This window comes from Tauraco erythrolophus, chromosome Z (genome assembly GCF_009769465.1).
Source record: "Tauraco erythrolophus isolate bTauEry1 chromosome Z, bTauEry1.pri, whole genome shotgun sequence".
NCBI lineage: Eukaryota > Metazoa > Chordata > Aves > Musophagiformes > Musophagidae > Tauraco > Tauraco erythrolophus.
The window spans coordinates 3,147,643-3,164,698 of NC_141496.1; the positions used below are offsets into that span (position 1 = coordinate 3,147,643).

General features: G+C 40.6%; 1 protein-coding gene across 3 annotated transcripts in view; it reads left to right on the forward strand.

Annotated features, from left to right (window-relative positions):
- DYM (dymeclin) overlaps positions 1-17,056 on the forward strand; it is a 243,806-nt gene that overhangs the window by 157,523 nt on the left and 69,227 nt on the right. For all 3 annotated transcript variants that reach the window (XM_086628989.1, XM_086628990.1, XM_086628991.1), the window contains one exon: positions 12,745-12,847. In XM_086628989.1, coding sequence (XP_086485115.1) covers positions 12,745-12,847 — 103 coding nt within the window. The remainder of the gene's footprint in view (positions 1-12,744; positions 12,848-17,056) is intronic.

A 17,056-nucleotide genomic window follows, 5' to 3' on the forward strand; every position in this document is an offset into this window, starting at 1 on the left:
TTTTTAAAGTATGTTGTTGTTATACTTTTACAGGAAATGTTTAGTACTGGGAATTAAACTTAATCTTGGTTTTGGCATTGAAAAGTATTTAATATATTACATTATTTGACTTTATCCTGCATTTTTCTTCCATTTTTCCTTTTTCAAGTGGTAGTACCTTCATGTCTCTATGAAAACTTGAAGTATTTCGTTCTCTTTCAAAGTAATGTATACCTGCATGTCACTGCTATTTGCAGTCAAAAGTAGAATTTCCAACACATATCTCTTTTGGAGGTTGTGTTTATCTGTACATATGTGCATACATTTATGTTCTATCAAATATTGTAGGGTGCATTTTGAGTTTGTGTTGAAGTATCATACGTTTTTAATAGAAAGCTCTACAATCCTTTTGATGTATTTCGTGTCCGACATGATTTATTCAAAAGGGAATACATAAGTAAAATTTGAAAATTGCCTTGAAATCTGTGTTTGCTGTTTTGAATGCACATTCCTTGGCAGGCCTACATTCCAAATATCAATCACACAAATACAGAATTATTTAAATGTGGTGAGAGGGAATGCCTTTGGATCAAAACCAAGCTCCTTTCTCTCGGGATGTGGGAGGTAGGAGAACTTAGATACAAAAATTGAATCTGCAGTTTGTGCACCAAGAAGTAACATCCTTCTGAATAACTGCCTGGTGAAGGTGTAGGGAACAAACTGCTGCTCTGACTTTAGCTTTTCAGTAGTGCAGCACAAAATATCTCTCTTTTTTTTTCCCCCCGTGGATAGAAATACAGTTAAAACTCGATTTTTGAGCCAAAATCACTAACACAGCATGGATGGAGGTACGCTGCTGAAGAAGGTTGTAATAAAATCAAGTCCATTTATTATGTTTTACGCATTTATTACATAAAAAAATAAATTTGCCCTGATGAACATTGAATTTCATTCGAAGTTTATGAAATAGTAGAATAAGGCTGTCTGTGAAATTTTAATTCAGCAGCTTTGTTTCAAAAGCAAAACCAGTCTCTAATTAAGTGGCCATGTACTGTTTTTTTTGTTCTGAATCAGTGTCATTCAGTGAACGTAGTATTATTCACTGCTCTTTTTTTATCGTCTTTATTCCCTGTGTGGCCTCAGGGCACCCTGAACCCATGCCATCTAAACTCTGTCTGGAAAACCTGAAATATCCATTTCCTTAATTAGTGATTTTTTTTGTGTGGATCCCGTGGCACTCATAACAGTTTCTCAGTGGTTCACAAATGGTCACAAAGAAAATACAAAATATTTACGGATTTGGATTTGAAAAAAATTGCTAGCCATTATGAACAGTTACGGAAGTTATCTACAGACACAAATGCCTGATCTTTCAGATTTTCTTTCTTTGTGGGGTTTTAGAAGTTTAGAAATGACCTCATTGTTGTGCAAGAGACAGTCCTTGCATCTAAGGGCATGTTTGGGAGCACATCTTAGTGGTGAGACCTATGTCTGGTTTGAATTTTCACTTGTTTCTGTCCTTAGCAATAGCTTTACTGTAAAGTCCTGATACCTCCAACTGTTTTTCTTCATTTTCTCCAAAAACGTTTCCAATTCATTAAAGTTCGAGGTTTTATGTCAGTAGGGTAATTAAACTAACTGTAGTGATTCAGGAGAGGCACGTGGATGCTTTCCATGACTGTTAGCGGAACGCTGCTAGGATCGCTGTGGAGGGAGTGGGATCTGATGAGGAAGGACACCTGACTGAATTGAAGGTCAGCGCCTGAGGAAGACAATAAAACTCATTCCTGTGGAGCAAGAATGGCAGAGACACCTTTAGGAAAGGGCTCTGAAGAAGCAGAAAAGTGGGGAAGAGGAAACAAAGGCGTAAGGACAAACTAATATTACCTGTCTACAGCATGATAACGTGTGCTCCTAGCAGCTTGTTTCTTGCTCTACTGCTTCAATGTTGAAACTCAGTTTTATGAAGTTAGGTCAAAGCCATGATGTTATTTCCAAGGTTCAAAGGAGAATGCAGTGACCAGTTCTGTCTGGTGCTGGTGGTGAGGACTCTTGGTGATGGAAGCACGGTCCAAGACTTGAGTCTTAGCCTGAGGAGGGCTGTTAGCAATGCACATACCATTCTGCGTGTGGAATGAGACCAATAACTACTAACGTGGATCCAGATTTTTTTCCTGTCAGAGAAGCACCACAATTCTCTTTATAAGTGTAGCAGTGACCCAAATAGATACAAATACATATCTACATGCACACCCAGTGCTTTTGAGCAAAACCATACCAAATAAAAGCTGCTCAAAGGATAAGGATTTGGACCTTAGGTTGCACAGCAGTGATGTCTCTAATTTTCTTTTTGTTGTTTCATTGTTTGGAGTCTGTCTTCGGGTTTTTGGGTGGGAGTTTTGCTCAGACCGCTTTCACCAGCAATTTCCTCTGATTCTCACCCTCAGAGTTTTGTCCTAATTCAAGGCAAATGTCTTCTCTTAGCAACTATAAAATGATTATCCTATTGAGTTAAGAGCAAGTGGGTGAAATGGAAATATTGTGGACTCTGCCTATTCAATATTCTTATAAAATATTATCAGGACTTACACAGGGAACATTGAAAGGAATTACATTAATGCCTTGAGACACTTAAGGCAGATTCACGGATATTTATCTTGGAGTAAACCTTATAATTAGTCTGAGCTTTACAAACATGTGTTCTGTTTATTCTGGACTGCATACATTTTCCCCCAGAACTCTAAGCCTTCCTAAATTTAGTTTGCCACTTGCCACTCTCTCAGAGAAATATACAGCAGATTTGGTTGGTGAGTTACATCTGTAGTAGATCACAGTCTGGTTATTGAGTTTATACTTTAATACGATGTGGAGTTAGGAAGATGTTGTTTCTAGGAGGTGCTCCCCATCCCTGCCTGACTCTATCCTTTAAATGGAATTACGAGGACGTTATTTGGCATGCCAGACAAAAGGGTAATGAGATTATCTGTTCCAAGACACAACGGAAGGATTTTACAGCTTTCTGTTCCTTTTACTTCTCTAGTGGTAGGAGCATTAGTTTCCTAACATTCATTGAAAGTGGCCATGAGCTGCCTAACGATTTGTGCCTTCGGTTGAAATATACATTTCCCACTCTCTGCAAATTAAACTCTCAGCTTTTGTAAATATTTACTTTTGTCTCATCACATCAAATTCCTTGCTTCCATGTTTTTTCTAGTCTCTTTTTGATTCCGTTTTAACAGGAAATCCTGTTTGTTAATGCAAAGCCTCAATTAATTGTTCTAAGTTACTCCTGAATTTGCTCTTGTCACAGGTATGTGATGACTGCGTGTTTTTCTACTTTTATTAATAAGGAAGTTTCTTTAGGAGACAGAATTTGGAATATCTTTATAGCACATGCGTTTGTAGATATCTGTTCATACGTAAGTGGTGGCAGATAAAAGAATGTTCTTTAAAATTAATGAGAAGCTTTTGCTGTGAACTGAAGATGTCTTAAAGTACTTCATTCATTATGATAAAGTTTAGGACTTTAGAATTAAAACAACAATCTGTAATGCTTACTGTTTAACAGGAAGATGGGATAGAAATAATTTGTTTACCCAGTTTGCATTAAAATCATTTGTGGTGCTTTAGATTTGCTCTGAAATAGCAAGCAGCTGAGGCACACAGCCTGTTTCCAAGGGGACATAAACTTACATTTTTGAGAAGGCTTTAAGTCAAAAAACAGTCCGATCACAAAGCAGCAAAGCCAGAACATGGCAATACCAGCCTCACAAGGACCTTTTGCTACCTGGGAGAAGCCCGTTAAGTTCCCTGATCCTTTAAACACACTTGGGTGAGTCCATCAGTGATGCACATACAAACCATTTTATTTGCATACACGACCTTTTTGGAGACTGCACACCCTAAGTCTCTCGGTTTCACATCATCTCTGCAAGCTAGGTGGACCTAATAGTAAATATAGCAAAGCTTTATTCAGCAGAAGTTAATGTCACTCTTCTCTTTATGAGATTAGAAAGAGAGATATAAAGTGCGTTCTTATTTTCTCCTTAGCAATTTGATATCTTAATTGCTTAGCTTCTATTACCTGGGATCCCAGATGTTTCCCAGGCATCAGAGTTGTGCTCAAGTAAGCAAGAGCAGTGTCCCTCTGTGGAGTCAGCTGCTCTGGATAGCCCATGGAGTTCTCCACGGCTGTTCTCTCTCTTTATTTCTATTTATGTGCCATTACCCATTAGCGCTTGGATAATTCAAACGCAGGGTGCCTCAAGGGCTCTTCAGCAGACATGTGCATTTGGGGACTTAGTGATTTTTCTACGCTTAGTCATGCTAAATGGATTTCTCCCAGGGCCTGGTTCTTTGAGTGCTTACAGAGCACTTCTCCATCGCCCACAGAAAGGCTGGTGGACTGCCCCTGCTGCGCTCACTCGCATCCAGTCCCCCAGTGTGGGACTATCAGTGGTTATATTGCAGCACAGTGCATTTGTTTTCATAGAACCATAGAATCACAGAATGGTTTGGGTTGGAAGGGACCTCAAAGATCATCTAGTTCCAGCCTGCCTGCCATGGGCAGGGACACCCTTCACTACACCAGGTTGCTCAAAGCCCCATCCAACCTGGCCTGGAACACTTCCAGGGATGGGGCATCCACAGCTTCTCTGGGCAACCTGGTCCAGTGCCTCAGCACCCTCTGAGTGAGAAATTTCTTCCTTATATCCAATTTAAATCTCCCCTCTTTCAGTTTAAATCCATTGTCCCTTGTCCTGTCACTACACGTCCTTGTAAAAAGTCCCTCTCCAGCTTTCCTGTAGCCCCTTTAGGTACTGGAAGGCTGCTGGAAGGTCTCCCCAGAGCCTTCTCTTCTCCAGGCTGAACAGCCCCAACTCTCTCAGCCTGTTTCCGTAGCAGAGGTTCTCCAGCCCTCGGATCATCTTTGTGGCCTCCTCTGGACTTGCTCCAGCAGCTCCATGTCCTTCTTGTGCTGGGGACTCCAGAGCTGAAGGCATTATTCCAGGTGGGGTCTCGACCTCTTGTGTGACCATTCAGGCAGGTGAGCAGTTCAGGTCCTCTGCTTGGAAGTGTCTGTGCAGGCACCTTATCCAGTACATGAGTAGAGTTCTCGTGCCATAGCACTCTCCCTTTTGCTGTAATCTGTTAAAAAATAGGTCAAAACTAAGAAGCGTTCCTTACATGTGTAGGAATTAAGGTATGGTTTTAACTCAATGTCAGGTTTCAAAAGGAAAATATTTTTAGAGCTTGCTATTTAAAGGAGTTTTTTGCAAATAGGTTTGTGGTGTTCGCGCAGGCATTGTAAAATTCTTTTGTTTAAGGAGTATTTGCATAACATGGTTTCGGTGTTTAGGGCTTGTATTTAGTTCTTCAAAATTGAGAACCATAGTACATTTGGCATGTATATGAGAGCAGAGAGAAGGAACAGCACGGAGGCTTGCTGAATTGTTTGAGAAGATTCATCATCAAATTTTTTGATCCATGGAACTGTTTTTTTTCCCATCACCAGGTAGTGTTTTGTATTTGTGTGCTGTTCAGTTTATTTGCACTATACTTCTGAACTAGGAGAATGAGACTAAAAGATTCAGAGTGTTTAAATTTCCAAGCTTCAAATAAATTATGTTGAGCAGCACTTTAGCCCTCAAGTAATTCTGTACTCGGTGCATGTGGAATGTTTTTAAACATTCAGGTAATTGAAAATTTTTCTCCTTGAGAAGCTCACTTGTGATTTGGGTTGGGAGTAGTTCAATCCTTACTCCTTTTTTCTGTTTTATAGCTCAATCTGACCTTCCTCTGCTAATCTGCTCAATTTGTCTCCCACTCTCTGACTCTTGTTTTCTTAGTTTCAGAGGTCTTTCATGTTTTCCCCATCCAAAGCTGTAGCTTTTTTTCTCCTTTTTTTTTCCCCGCTCCAGATTATTTCTTTTCAGAATACCTAAAATGTTGCATTGGAAGCACCCCTTTGTCACAGTGTGTCTTTCAAACTTTCCCTAGTTTTGGTTTACATGGAGATCTGATGTTTCTGAGCCGTGGGACATCTGGCATGTCATGTTCATGAGCCATCAATGGAGTAATCTCAGACATAAATATCCCTGTCTGTATGCCGAGCAAGTGCCACTTCCTGCCTGTCTGAAAACACACCTAAACCACTTAAATTTTCCTCAAGGTTTATGAAATTGCATATTTTATTGAACCATTGCCCTGCTTATTACAAAAGATGGCACAAGTGACAGATGTGTTACTCTTCTTGCTTGTAATGGTGCTGATATGCCAGCATGCTAATTAAGAATTTAATTCTGGAGATACCTTTGCCAGATTTTTTTCAGTGCTACAAAACCCACAAATAGAGTGAATTGAGCTGTTTCCCAAGAGGATTTGTTGTTTGCATCTTTTATCAGATTATGTAGAATAGAAAAAGAAGTGACAATGTATAGAAGTCCTTCCACCTCTTTTGATGTAGTACATGTAGACTGTTACCTAAATGCATGTCGGACCAGATGAGACCATTTTGGTCATATAGTCTGACCTCTAACATAACACAGTCCAAAGATGCAATTAGTTCCTTCTTCTGGGCTGAAATTTCTATGGTTGAATTAGAACATAGCTTTCAGGAAGACATACAGTCTTGGCTTAAAGACTTCCATCAGTGTCCCAATCTGTTAACCACGCTCCCCCTGTGCTGTGCATAGGCATGCCTGTTCTCCCTGAGACTCCGGGAACAGCTTGGAGCCGAGGGTTGTCTCCAGGACCGTGTCTGTCTGTCTCTCATTCCCATGTCTGGGCTCAGCCTGAGTGCAAGCTCTCTGTACTCAGAGAATCTCAGCCTAGCCTTGCTGTCTGCAGTTGGTGGCTTGCGGAGCTTCAAGGATCAAGTGGAGGAGTTCTTCTGGAGCACGAGGATGGTGGTGCAGCACTGATGAGCTGGCTTTGAGTTTGTGTTCCAATGTGTAGTAGTGGAGATGCACCAGGCTTCTCCTCATGGGAGCCCTGACAGTGTAAATAGGAATTTGTTGCACATCATGTCTGGTTTCAGCCACATCTGTAAGAGAGCAGTGCCCATGCAACCTGTACGTTAGTTTCTGTTTCACTAAAAGTTGGTTGGTTTTTTCTTCCTTCTGGTAGCTTAAAGGATCTTCTCTTAACAAACTTTTCTCCATGTGCATATTTTTGCATTTTGGTCAAATCACTCTTCTTTTCTCAAACCCCTTAAGTAATTTAATTTCTTGAACGTTTCATGGCGAGGTGTATTTTCTGGCTCAGTTATTAATATTGCATTTTCAGACCATCGTTGTGAAACCTGCACACATTACGTCAGTGGCAGGTGCCATAGAGCAAAACTTAGTGGATATTTTTGTTTCTGTCAAAGACAGTTAACTCTTTCAGCAGCTCTATTGCACTCTGGTCAGCTCTTTGTTGGTCCGGTGGTCTTTACTTGCTGCTCCCATGGTGAGATCCTTCACACTTGTTGAGCAGCTTGGATTCTTTGCTGCTAAATTCGAGTTTGGCTGCATTAAATCACAAGTTTATTTGGTGTAAAACTTCTTGAAAGACAAAGAAAAAATCATCGAATCATAAAATCATAGAATGGTTAGAGTTGGAAGGGACGTCAAAGATCATCTAGTTCCAACCCAAATCTTTATGATTTTTTGAAAGATAAAGGAAAAAAAAAATCCTTTTTTCTTTATTTGACAATCCTGTAATGAATATATCATTTGCAAAGTTTAACCATAGTATTTCTTTATTGTTCATGTATATCAATGATACGTGTCATATTATATTCTTATTGAAAGTATTTTGGTAGCTATAGTGAATGTTAAATAGCTGTTGGCATTTAGAAGGGCCAAGAATATATTCTTCTCTGACTATGTTAAGAAAACTTATTTCAAGATTCACATTTGAAGATTTTTCAAACTGTTCAGGTGTCTAATAATTTCCAGTTCGTATTATGCATGTCATGTTGCTTTTTATCATTTGAGTTTCTTAATAAAAAAAAGTCCTGTGTGGAATGAAGTCATATAAATGTCATGTAGAAGCCTGTTTCAACAGGGGTACTATCATGCTCTCATGATAGTACATCTTATTTCTATTCTTATTGAAATAAAAATGAGTGTGCTTTACAAAGTCTATTTTTCTGTGCTGGTGACATCCTCCTTCAAATGAAATTCATTATTTTTCTTTCGTTATTATGTTTAGGATTAACTGGGATGTTGTTATCTTGGATCCATCCTATTTACTTTCTTAAAATAAGATACACTGGTGCCTTTCCTTCTCATTGTACAAAGATTTCAGAAAGCTCCAGTTTTTGGATTTAACTTGTATTTACTTTGGATTTACTTTCGACTTCTAATTTTAATTCCCTTATCTTTTTCTAATTCTTTAGTTATAAAAGTTTCATTTTATGCATTAATTTTTCGTATGTGAGAAATATACATTATAAGTTTTTTCAGTGTGCTGTAAATTAGACTTTCTGCAGAACTTGCTGAAACTTTTTTTTTTTTTGGTGATTGTTGGCTTGAGATTCTTGGTAGGCCAAAAAGAAAGCTGTTAAACAAGTTCCCATTATTGGCTTTTCCCTTTTTTTTTTTTTTTTTTGGATCCATAGGCTCTGGGAATTGGCTTTTTGAAAGCATTACGTTCATATATTACTGGTTTGAATCCCATTGTGTGTGCAAATAACACGTGATCAAATCACTTCTACTTAAACAACCATTCATGTTTACTGTGTAATAATTCCTTTATTGATCAAGGTTCAGCCTTGTGTTAAATTAAAAAGAAATGCTTCATCTATGTAGAGTGAGTTAAGAAACCAATGCTTTTATAATTCCTAGAAAATCAGAAATATGAGACCTTGAGTCTTCCTCGTTGGTTGAGCTCATCCATGGTTTGATGATCTACAATAGATACCAGCTGTTATTCATCTTGCTATTATTCCAGCCTATTATTTTGCTTACTAAACATTGGCCCACAAGTAGTTGTGGAACGAGAGATGAGTTGTTCTGAACATAATTTATTATTATTATTATTATTATAAAGTGTCCCTAACGGGTGAGATCAAAGGGCTGTCAAGCTCCATAGCCTGTCTGACACTCGATGGAGAACAATGGGGGAAAAGAGGAAAAGTGTTCTGGTAGAAAACTCCGTATTCTTGTCAACCTGTGTAGGCTGCCCTCCAGGACCACGTAGTATACATATTTTTTTCAGTTTGGTCTCAGCTTGGTTTTTCATGGGGCAAAAATAGAAGTGTGACTAAGACACATGAGGGAACTCTGGGAGACGGTCTTAATTTCCACCTCTGCATGAATTGACACGTGTCTCTTGTACCTTGTAGTGGGGAGGGGAACAATTTTGTTGTAAAACACTGTTGCCTTTTTTAAATTGCATCATTCGTACCTTAAAAATCAAAACAAACCCCAGAATTTTACAGGCACTGAAAATGTGACTGCTGCAAAATCAAGCATCTCCTTCAGAAGGCAATGTTTGTCGATGACAAAAGATTTTTATGAACTGAATTTCATACAAATGACTTTTGAGGATTGTAATTAAATCTCATACTTCAAAAATGGAGCTGATATTTATCAAGGTGGTTTTCAGAGGTAGGGATAGGGGCATAGTACATGAATTACTCGGTGGTGAAGTTTTACACCATTTCGGGAGGCAGCACCACTTCTTTTGGACCTCCGAATTCAGTAGTTAATCACAATATTTGACCTCTTTTTTTTTTTTTTTTTTTTTTTTTCTGTTTAGTTGTAGTGGGTTTGTGGAGCTCGTTCAGGGATTGCAGTTTGCTCTGGTTGCAGTTCTGCAATAGGTTTTTGTTCTCAGTATGAAAAGTTCCTGCCTACATGTCTGTACCTTCTCGCTCCTCTAAGGGATGGATAAATCAGGATAACTGATTTATGAAGAAGATAATTGTATTGAGTTTCTTTAAGCTAAATATTGGTGTTGTGGGCAGACGTCCCACAAAGCAGTTTCCCAGCACAGATGCAAAGGTGATGAGCTGTGGCAGGAAAGAAAACTTTGCAAGGGGAAGCACTGGTGCAAAAAACAAGGTATAGTAGAGCATACCCTCTCACTGCTGCTTTGGAAGTGGAAATCAGCCACCAAGGGCTTGCTTAGGCCATAAACAAGCACTCTAGTTTAGTTACTTTACACTTAATTAAAAAAAAAAAAAAATATATTTAAGGAAGCAAAAATAGGATATTAAGAAATAGTCGTCTGTCCTTTTCTTTTCTTCTTCTTTTTCCCAGTTCTTTACATTTCTGTCAGAGTAAATAAATTTGCACTTCGCTATTCCAGTTCCGTGCAGAATACCAATATATGTGCATTTTCCTCTTCACGTGTGCTGAATAAATGTGCTTTTCCAAATCCTGATCCCAGTTCTTTTTGTATATTTAAATTTCCTTGATAGCCAAAATGTTTTATCTATTTTGGAGATAGATACCAGCTGGAAATCATTTTCGTTCCAAATTCTTCCTCTTTGTGGAATTATCTGTATCTTCTGAAGCAGACAGACACCAGATTTAACCTGTTCTTGCTGCACACCCATAAGTATCACCAGGTTGGTTTTATTCTGTCTCTGCAGCACTAGATGGTGCTGATGACAGCATCTCTGAAATCTGAGCCTTCAAAAACACCAGTGATTCGAAAAGTAACGCCGCTGTATCAGGCCAAGGACCAGTTTGCAAATCCAAATTTCGATATTGAACAAAAATTTCAGCCTGTGACTACAGACTGATTATGGAGGGGAGAAGGATGGAAACCCTACTAGTATGTCTTATTTCTGTGTTGCTTTTTTTTTTAACAGGGAAGGTTCCAGTAGTTTTGACTAATTGCTGTGAATTAGTGGGAGGTTGGCAATTGGTTCCAGGAATGGCATGTCTTTTTGAGGCTGTGTTGGATAGCAGGAATGAAAAAATAAGGTTCCAGTTTTCATGACGTCAAATATATTGTGTTATCCTGAAAACACCAAATGTTCTCAACCTTCGTAACCACCGTGGGCGTCTTGGAATCTCATCTGATGTTCTTACTGTATCAGTCCAGTTGTGGTTATCACTGCTCAGGCAATAGTGTCCTGGTGGGACAGGGATTTGGGCAGCTGCTGTACCAACCCTGGTTTCGGCCGTGCCATCTCGATCCCGTTCCTCGTGCTGGCCGGCTCCGGCTGAACCTTGAGGATGGTGCATCCTACTCAAGGGCTCTCACACGGGTTAATTAGATGTCTTAAGTGTGTCTAAGGTGTCCTTAGGGGAAGCTGTTAATCTGTTCTAAGAAATATCTGACTAAAGAGGTGTTGGGAGATGGTGGAATTTGTTGAGTGGGCTCTCGAGAGGTAAGATTTGGGATTGAGAAGTATAACTAATTCCTGTGGCTGTGAGAAGTGTTGGAAAAGCCTTTTCCCGAGGCTCTTGATTAGTAACGAGGGGACAAGCACTGATATTCTGAGGAATCTACTACTACTGTCTGTGAAGGATACAATATCAATGATGTATTTTAAGCAAAAAAAATTAAGAGGACTTCTTCAAATGCTGAGCATGATTTCTTGAGGCAGAAAAGCTTTCCAGGCACATGTCTCTGAGCACTGAAGCTGTCCTCCAGTTCCAAGAAATAGAGGCTACTATTTAGAATATAACACTGAGGTAGCGTTTTGCCACTTAATTTTTTAATTTCTAAACCAGCTTTAATATTTTGTACTTGAACCTGGTGAACAAGGAGTCTGCCACTGCTCCGTGTCCCAGGCGTAACCAACTCCAAGAGCAGCGTGCTCAGGGATTGGTGAATTCTGTTGATGTTTATTTGTCAAGACAGCCTTTTTACCCTCCAAGGACCAACACAGTCATCCTAGGAAAGGCTGATAGGAGTCCAGTAATGCTCCAAAAAGATGCCAGAAGAAAGTTTTTAAATACAGAAATGCTTAAAACAATATACCAAGATTTGGAGGAGGGGAAAGTGGGTTATCTGTGAAGCAAAAAGCATGTTCGAGGTATGCAGCAGCTTTATAGAATTATCTGACTGCTTGAAGCTGCTGAGAACTAGCTGTGGTGGTGGCCTTTGTCCACTGCTTCTGCTAACTTCTCATCTCTCCTTCCACCTTTGCAGTCAAGTTACATACTCCTTATGTACCAGATTATACCATCTGAGTGTCATTGCCATGCTTTTTTTCCAAAATGCATGAAAAAAGTGTTTATTTCTCTGTATGTATATGAACCTCTGATTTCACAGGTTATTTATAAAGCTAAAGTAATGTTTTATTCCTTGACTTAAGCTAAAATAAATTTGAAAAGAAGGCATGCCAGTAAAATGCAAAAACTCAGCCGCCATATACCCAGAGCTTCTTTAATATGATTGGATTCTCCCCATACTAAGCAAATTCGTTATTGAAAGGAATAATACACAAAATGCTGAAGGATATATTGCAATATATTGCATGAGGTGCCACACTTAGAATATGCATTTAGCAAACGTGCTGGTTATGAACTAAAGTTGCATGTATACCATTCCTTCTGTTAGAGTTTTACTTTTAAGAACTTAACCATGAACATCTGATGTTCTTCACGCCACTTATTGTTTAGAATATTTCTAATTCAAATTCTGCTGTTGCTTAGCCCAGATGTTAAATAAATAAATTCTGTAACTATTGTGCATGGCGTTTTAAAAATTTCCTTATTCACGTTTGTGTATATAACAAAACATCTCTTCTGACTGTATAGTCTATTTCAGAACATTATTGTGAATTTATTCTATTTTCTTTTCCCCCTCTAGTTTATTTTCTTTGTTGTCTAAAAAACACAACAAAGTACTGGAGCAAGCCACGCAGTCCTTAAGAGGTTCCCTCGGCTCAAATGACTCCCCACTTCCTGATTATGTGAGTATCAAACTTAATGTTTTAGGAGGTGCTTCAAAATAGAAGTGGAACATCCCTAAATCTGCAAAGATTTATCAAAATGTGTGATGGCTAAGCAACCACTGACACCAAAATACAGGAACCTGTATGAAAGATGTCATGTCTGAAGTGTCTTTGGAAAAAAAAAAAAAAAAAAATCACAAATGGTGAAACAAAACCGCAACTATTCATAGCTAACAGACTTTCTGTACCCTGTCAGCTTGCAAGTCTCAAGCCATTCGTATTTGAGGATATTTAAATCATACAGTTAAAAAGATTATTTTTAAAAATGAAGCTTTGGCATCCACGGAGTGCTAAAGTACCTAGAAATGATTGAAAACAATTCCCAGTGAGCCTTTGGGGGAATACTGCAGTCAAGGGGCAAATTGGTGTGTTCTCAACATGTGGATAGATACAGTCCTCTTCAGTTTACTGAGCCAATACCCACAAATAGACAACAACTCTGTGATTTGATTGCACCGCTTGTTGGAAAATCTCTAGTGTGGGTACAAGAAGGAGACATCTTCCAAGGACTGGAATAATATCTTTGTACTACTGAAGTATCTTTGGTTTGTACTCATTTGAACTCTCACTGCAACACTATGTAAAAAAAAAAAAGTTGATTTATCAGTTGCTCTGGATTTTTGAGGATGAAAATGTAAAAACTGTTTTATTTTCAATATTAATAGGTTTTCCAGGACATGCCTGTCTGAGACTTTACATAACATATTACTCAATCATTAAGCATAAAAATACCTAAAAAGGCCTGTGCAAACATCATGAAGTTCAGCAAAGCCAAGTGCAAGGTCTTGTACGTGGGTCGGGACAATCCTGAGCACAAATCCAAGCTGGATGGAGAATGGATTGAGAGCAGCCCTGAGGAGAAGGACTTGGGGGTGTTGGTTGAGGAGAAGCTCAACATGAGCCGGCAATGTGCGCTGGCAGCCCAGAAAGCCAACCGTGTCCTGGGCTGCATCCAAAGCAGCGTGGGCAGCAGGGCGAGGGAGGGGATTCTGCCCCTCTGCTCTGCTCTCCTGAGACCCCACCTGGAATACTGCGTTCAGCTCTGGGGTCCCCAGCACAAGAAGGACATGGAGCTGCTGGAGCGGGTCCAGAGGAGGCCACGAAAATGATCCGAGGGCTGGAGCACCTCTGCTATGGAGACAGGCTGGGAGAGTTGGGATTGTTGAGCCTGGAGAAGAGAAGGCTCCAGGGAGACCTTCCAGCAGCCTTCCAGTGTCTAAAGGGCCTACAGGAAAGCTGGAGAGGGGCTTTTGACAAGGGCGTGTAGTGACAGGACAGGGGCAATGGCTTTAAACTGAAAGAGGGCAGATTTAGATTAGATAGAAGGAAGAAATTCTTCCCTCTGAAGGTTGCGAGACACTGGACCAAGTTTCCCAGGGAAGATGTGGATACCCCATCCCTGGAAGTGTTCCAGGCCAGGCTGGATGAGGCTTTGGTTAACCTGGTGTAGTGGCAGGTGTCCCTGCCCATGGCAGGGGGGTTGGAACTAGATGATCTTTGAGGTCCCTTCAACCCAAACCATTCCATGATTTTATATAATAGTTTAATGACTTAAATTTAATTTAACTAACTCGGTTACTTAACCTGCATCTTTTAGTTATTACTGCTGACATGTACCATACAAACTGGAGGCACTTTGTTATTCAGAAACACGTGGGTTTGTAAAGCAAATGAATCACTTGCGGGTTTTTCCTGTCTATTCCTGCCACCTTACCATGCCCTGATTCATGAGAAGCTCCCTACGACACCCATGGTCTGATTTCTGTCCCAGAATTTGCTCTCTGACCTTTAGTTTTTGGAACTCGAAACATTTCAGTAAGAACCCCCTCAATTTAGTTTGTGGTTGGGGAGCAGAAGTTCCCACTTCTGTTTGCCTGGTAGGGTGATACACAGGCTGGATAAGGCTCTTTCATCTGGGCAGGCATGAACAACTGAAAGCGTCTGAGACTTCAAACCTTGGCCAGGAATTGGTGGCCCTTTCCCATGGGTTTGCTCCTCAGGCAATAGGGGCTCATGGTGTAGGAGCTTCCACAGTTGTGAGGACTGTAATATTTTGGATGCATTGAGCATTTCTGAGTCTTGTGGTTGATAAGGCTTTTGGGGCTGTATTTCTCAGAGGTGATTAAACCTGTGTTATGCCAGGTTCCAGCTTAAGCAATTACACAGCTACGTGTTCAAATTCTTCCTGTGGTCTTGTGGCTCTTTGGTGAGCTTGTCCTGGAGAGCTATGGTGCCTCAGGAGGCTCTAGGGCAAAGGGGGGCTGCTTTGGTGGAGGTGATGCCTTTTTTTCCTTCAATGTGTTGTGCCATACATCATATCATGAGATAGTTCTGCATAACATGCGGTATCACAGCTCGGTGGGGTTGGAGTGAGTGCTTGGGACTGGGTGTATGGGCACAGGGGCTCCATAAGCTGGAATTTCTGCCAGAGGTTGTGTATTTTGAAACTAACCTCTGAGACATTGTGGGTTCTTGGTTAAATAATTGTCAAGCACCTTCGGATGCCTAGAGCAGAGGGCTGAAATTTTTACTCACTTGTATCCCTAGTGCAGGGACTGCAGTTAGAATCATAGAATCACAGAATGGTTTGGGCTGGAAGGGACCTTCAAGTTCATCCAGTTCCAACCCCCCTGCCATGGGCAGGGACACCCTCCACTACATCAGGTTGCCCAAAGCCCCATCCAACCTGGCCTTGAACACTTCCAGGGATGGGGCAGCCACAACTTCTCTGGGCAACCTGTTCCAGTGCCTCACCACCTGCTGAGTGAAAAATTTCTTCCTTCTATCTTATTTAAATCTCCCCTCTTTCAGTTTAAAGCCATTGCCCCTTGTCCTGTCACTACACGTCCTTGTCCAAAGTCCCTCTCCAGCTTTCCTGTAGGGCCCCTTTAGGTACTGGAAGGCTGCAATAAGATCACCCCAGAGCCTTCTCTTCTCCAGGCTGAACAGCCCCAACTCTCTCAGCCTGTCTCCATAGCAGAGGTGCTCCAGCCCTCGGATCATCTCTGTGGCCTCCTCTGGACCCGCTCCAGCAGCTCCATGTACTTCTTGTGCTGGGGACTCCAGAGCTGAAGGCAGTATTCCAGGTGGGGTCTCAGGAGAGTAGAGCAGAGGGGCAGAATCCCCTCCCTCGACCTGCTGGCCACCAGTTGTATGTGCCCTGTTGTCAGAAGGAGAATGTTAATTTTGAGAAGAGACCCTTATGTTTTCTTCCCTAGACAAACAAATCACTATCTGCTCTGCTCAGAGGAAGGGAAGCAACGTGATACACGTGTGTGTCTGTAAAAGAGCCCTTATAAATAGCTGTACATGTGCATGCACACGTAGGCATGTATTTACATATATGTAAATGTATATGTATGTGTACATATTTTGGGGTGTGTAGGCATTTGGTGCTTGAAAAATATTTTATAGGTCTGGGACTTCTTTTTTAGTTGCTGGATGTGAGCTGTACCGCGGTGAAGGAAAGACCCAAGGTGCTTGCTGTACAAAGTTACCCCCTTACAGATGGAGACAGCTGAGAAATGCGGTTTGTGGAGCAGTGCTGGGGAAGCGCTCTCGAGTTCAGCCCAGAAAATTAGATACTTCACTGAATTTCTACCCTTTTATTGTTGGTATGAATAGGGAGGGAGGGGAGAGGAAAGATTGCAGCAGCAGAGAGTAAAATCACTGAAGTTCATGGCCTGAATTTTGATAGAAGAATGTATACTTTTATGCATGCCTTTTCTTTTTTCCTCCCAAATCGCTCATGTTCCAGCTCAATCTGATGCATAATCAGTTGACTAAATGAAAGTCAAGGCCAATTTTCATTTACTTCAGCATATTCTGCTTCTGAAAGACCATGTTTGTGTTGCCTGTAAGAAGGGCAGAGAATCTAGGAACTGAGATAGCTTAAGTGTCTGAAGTCCTGAAGCTCGTTCTACCACCATATCCCAGCGTGGAGCTAAAGGAAGGGATGATTCTGAGATTGCCTGCTCTGCCCAGGTTTATGTCTAGAGAGGAGAAGGATTGACACGTAAGCTATTCCCTTCACCGGTTTCATTCAAATCAATCAAATATGTCTTTTAAAAACGCATTTCTCGTGATTTTTTAATTCAGTTTTAATTTAGAAATTATTTTTTCTTACTATATTCCTTAATTCAAAAGTGAATTTGCGCAGAACCTGAG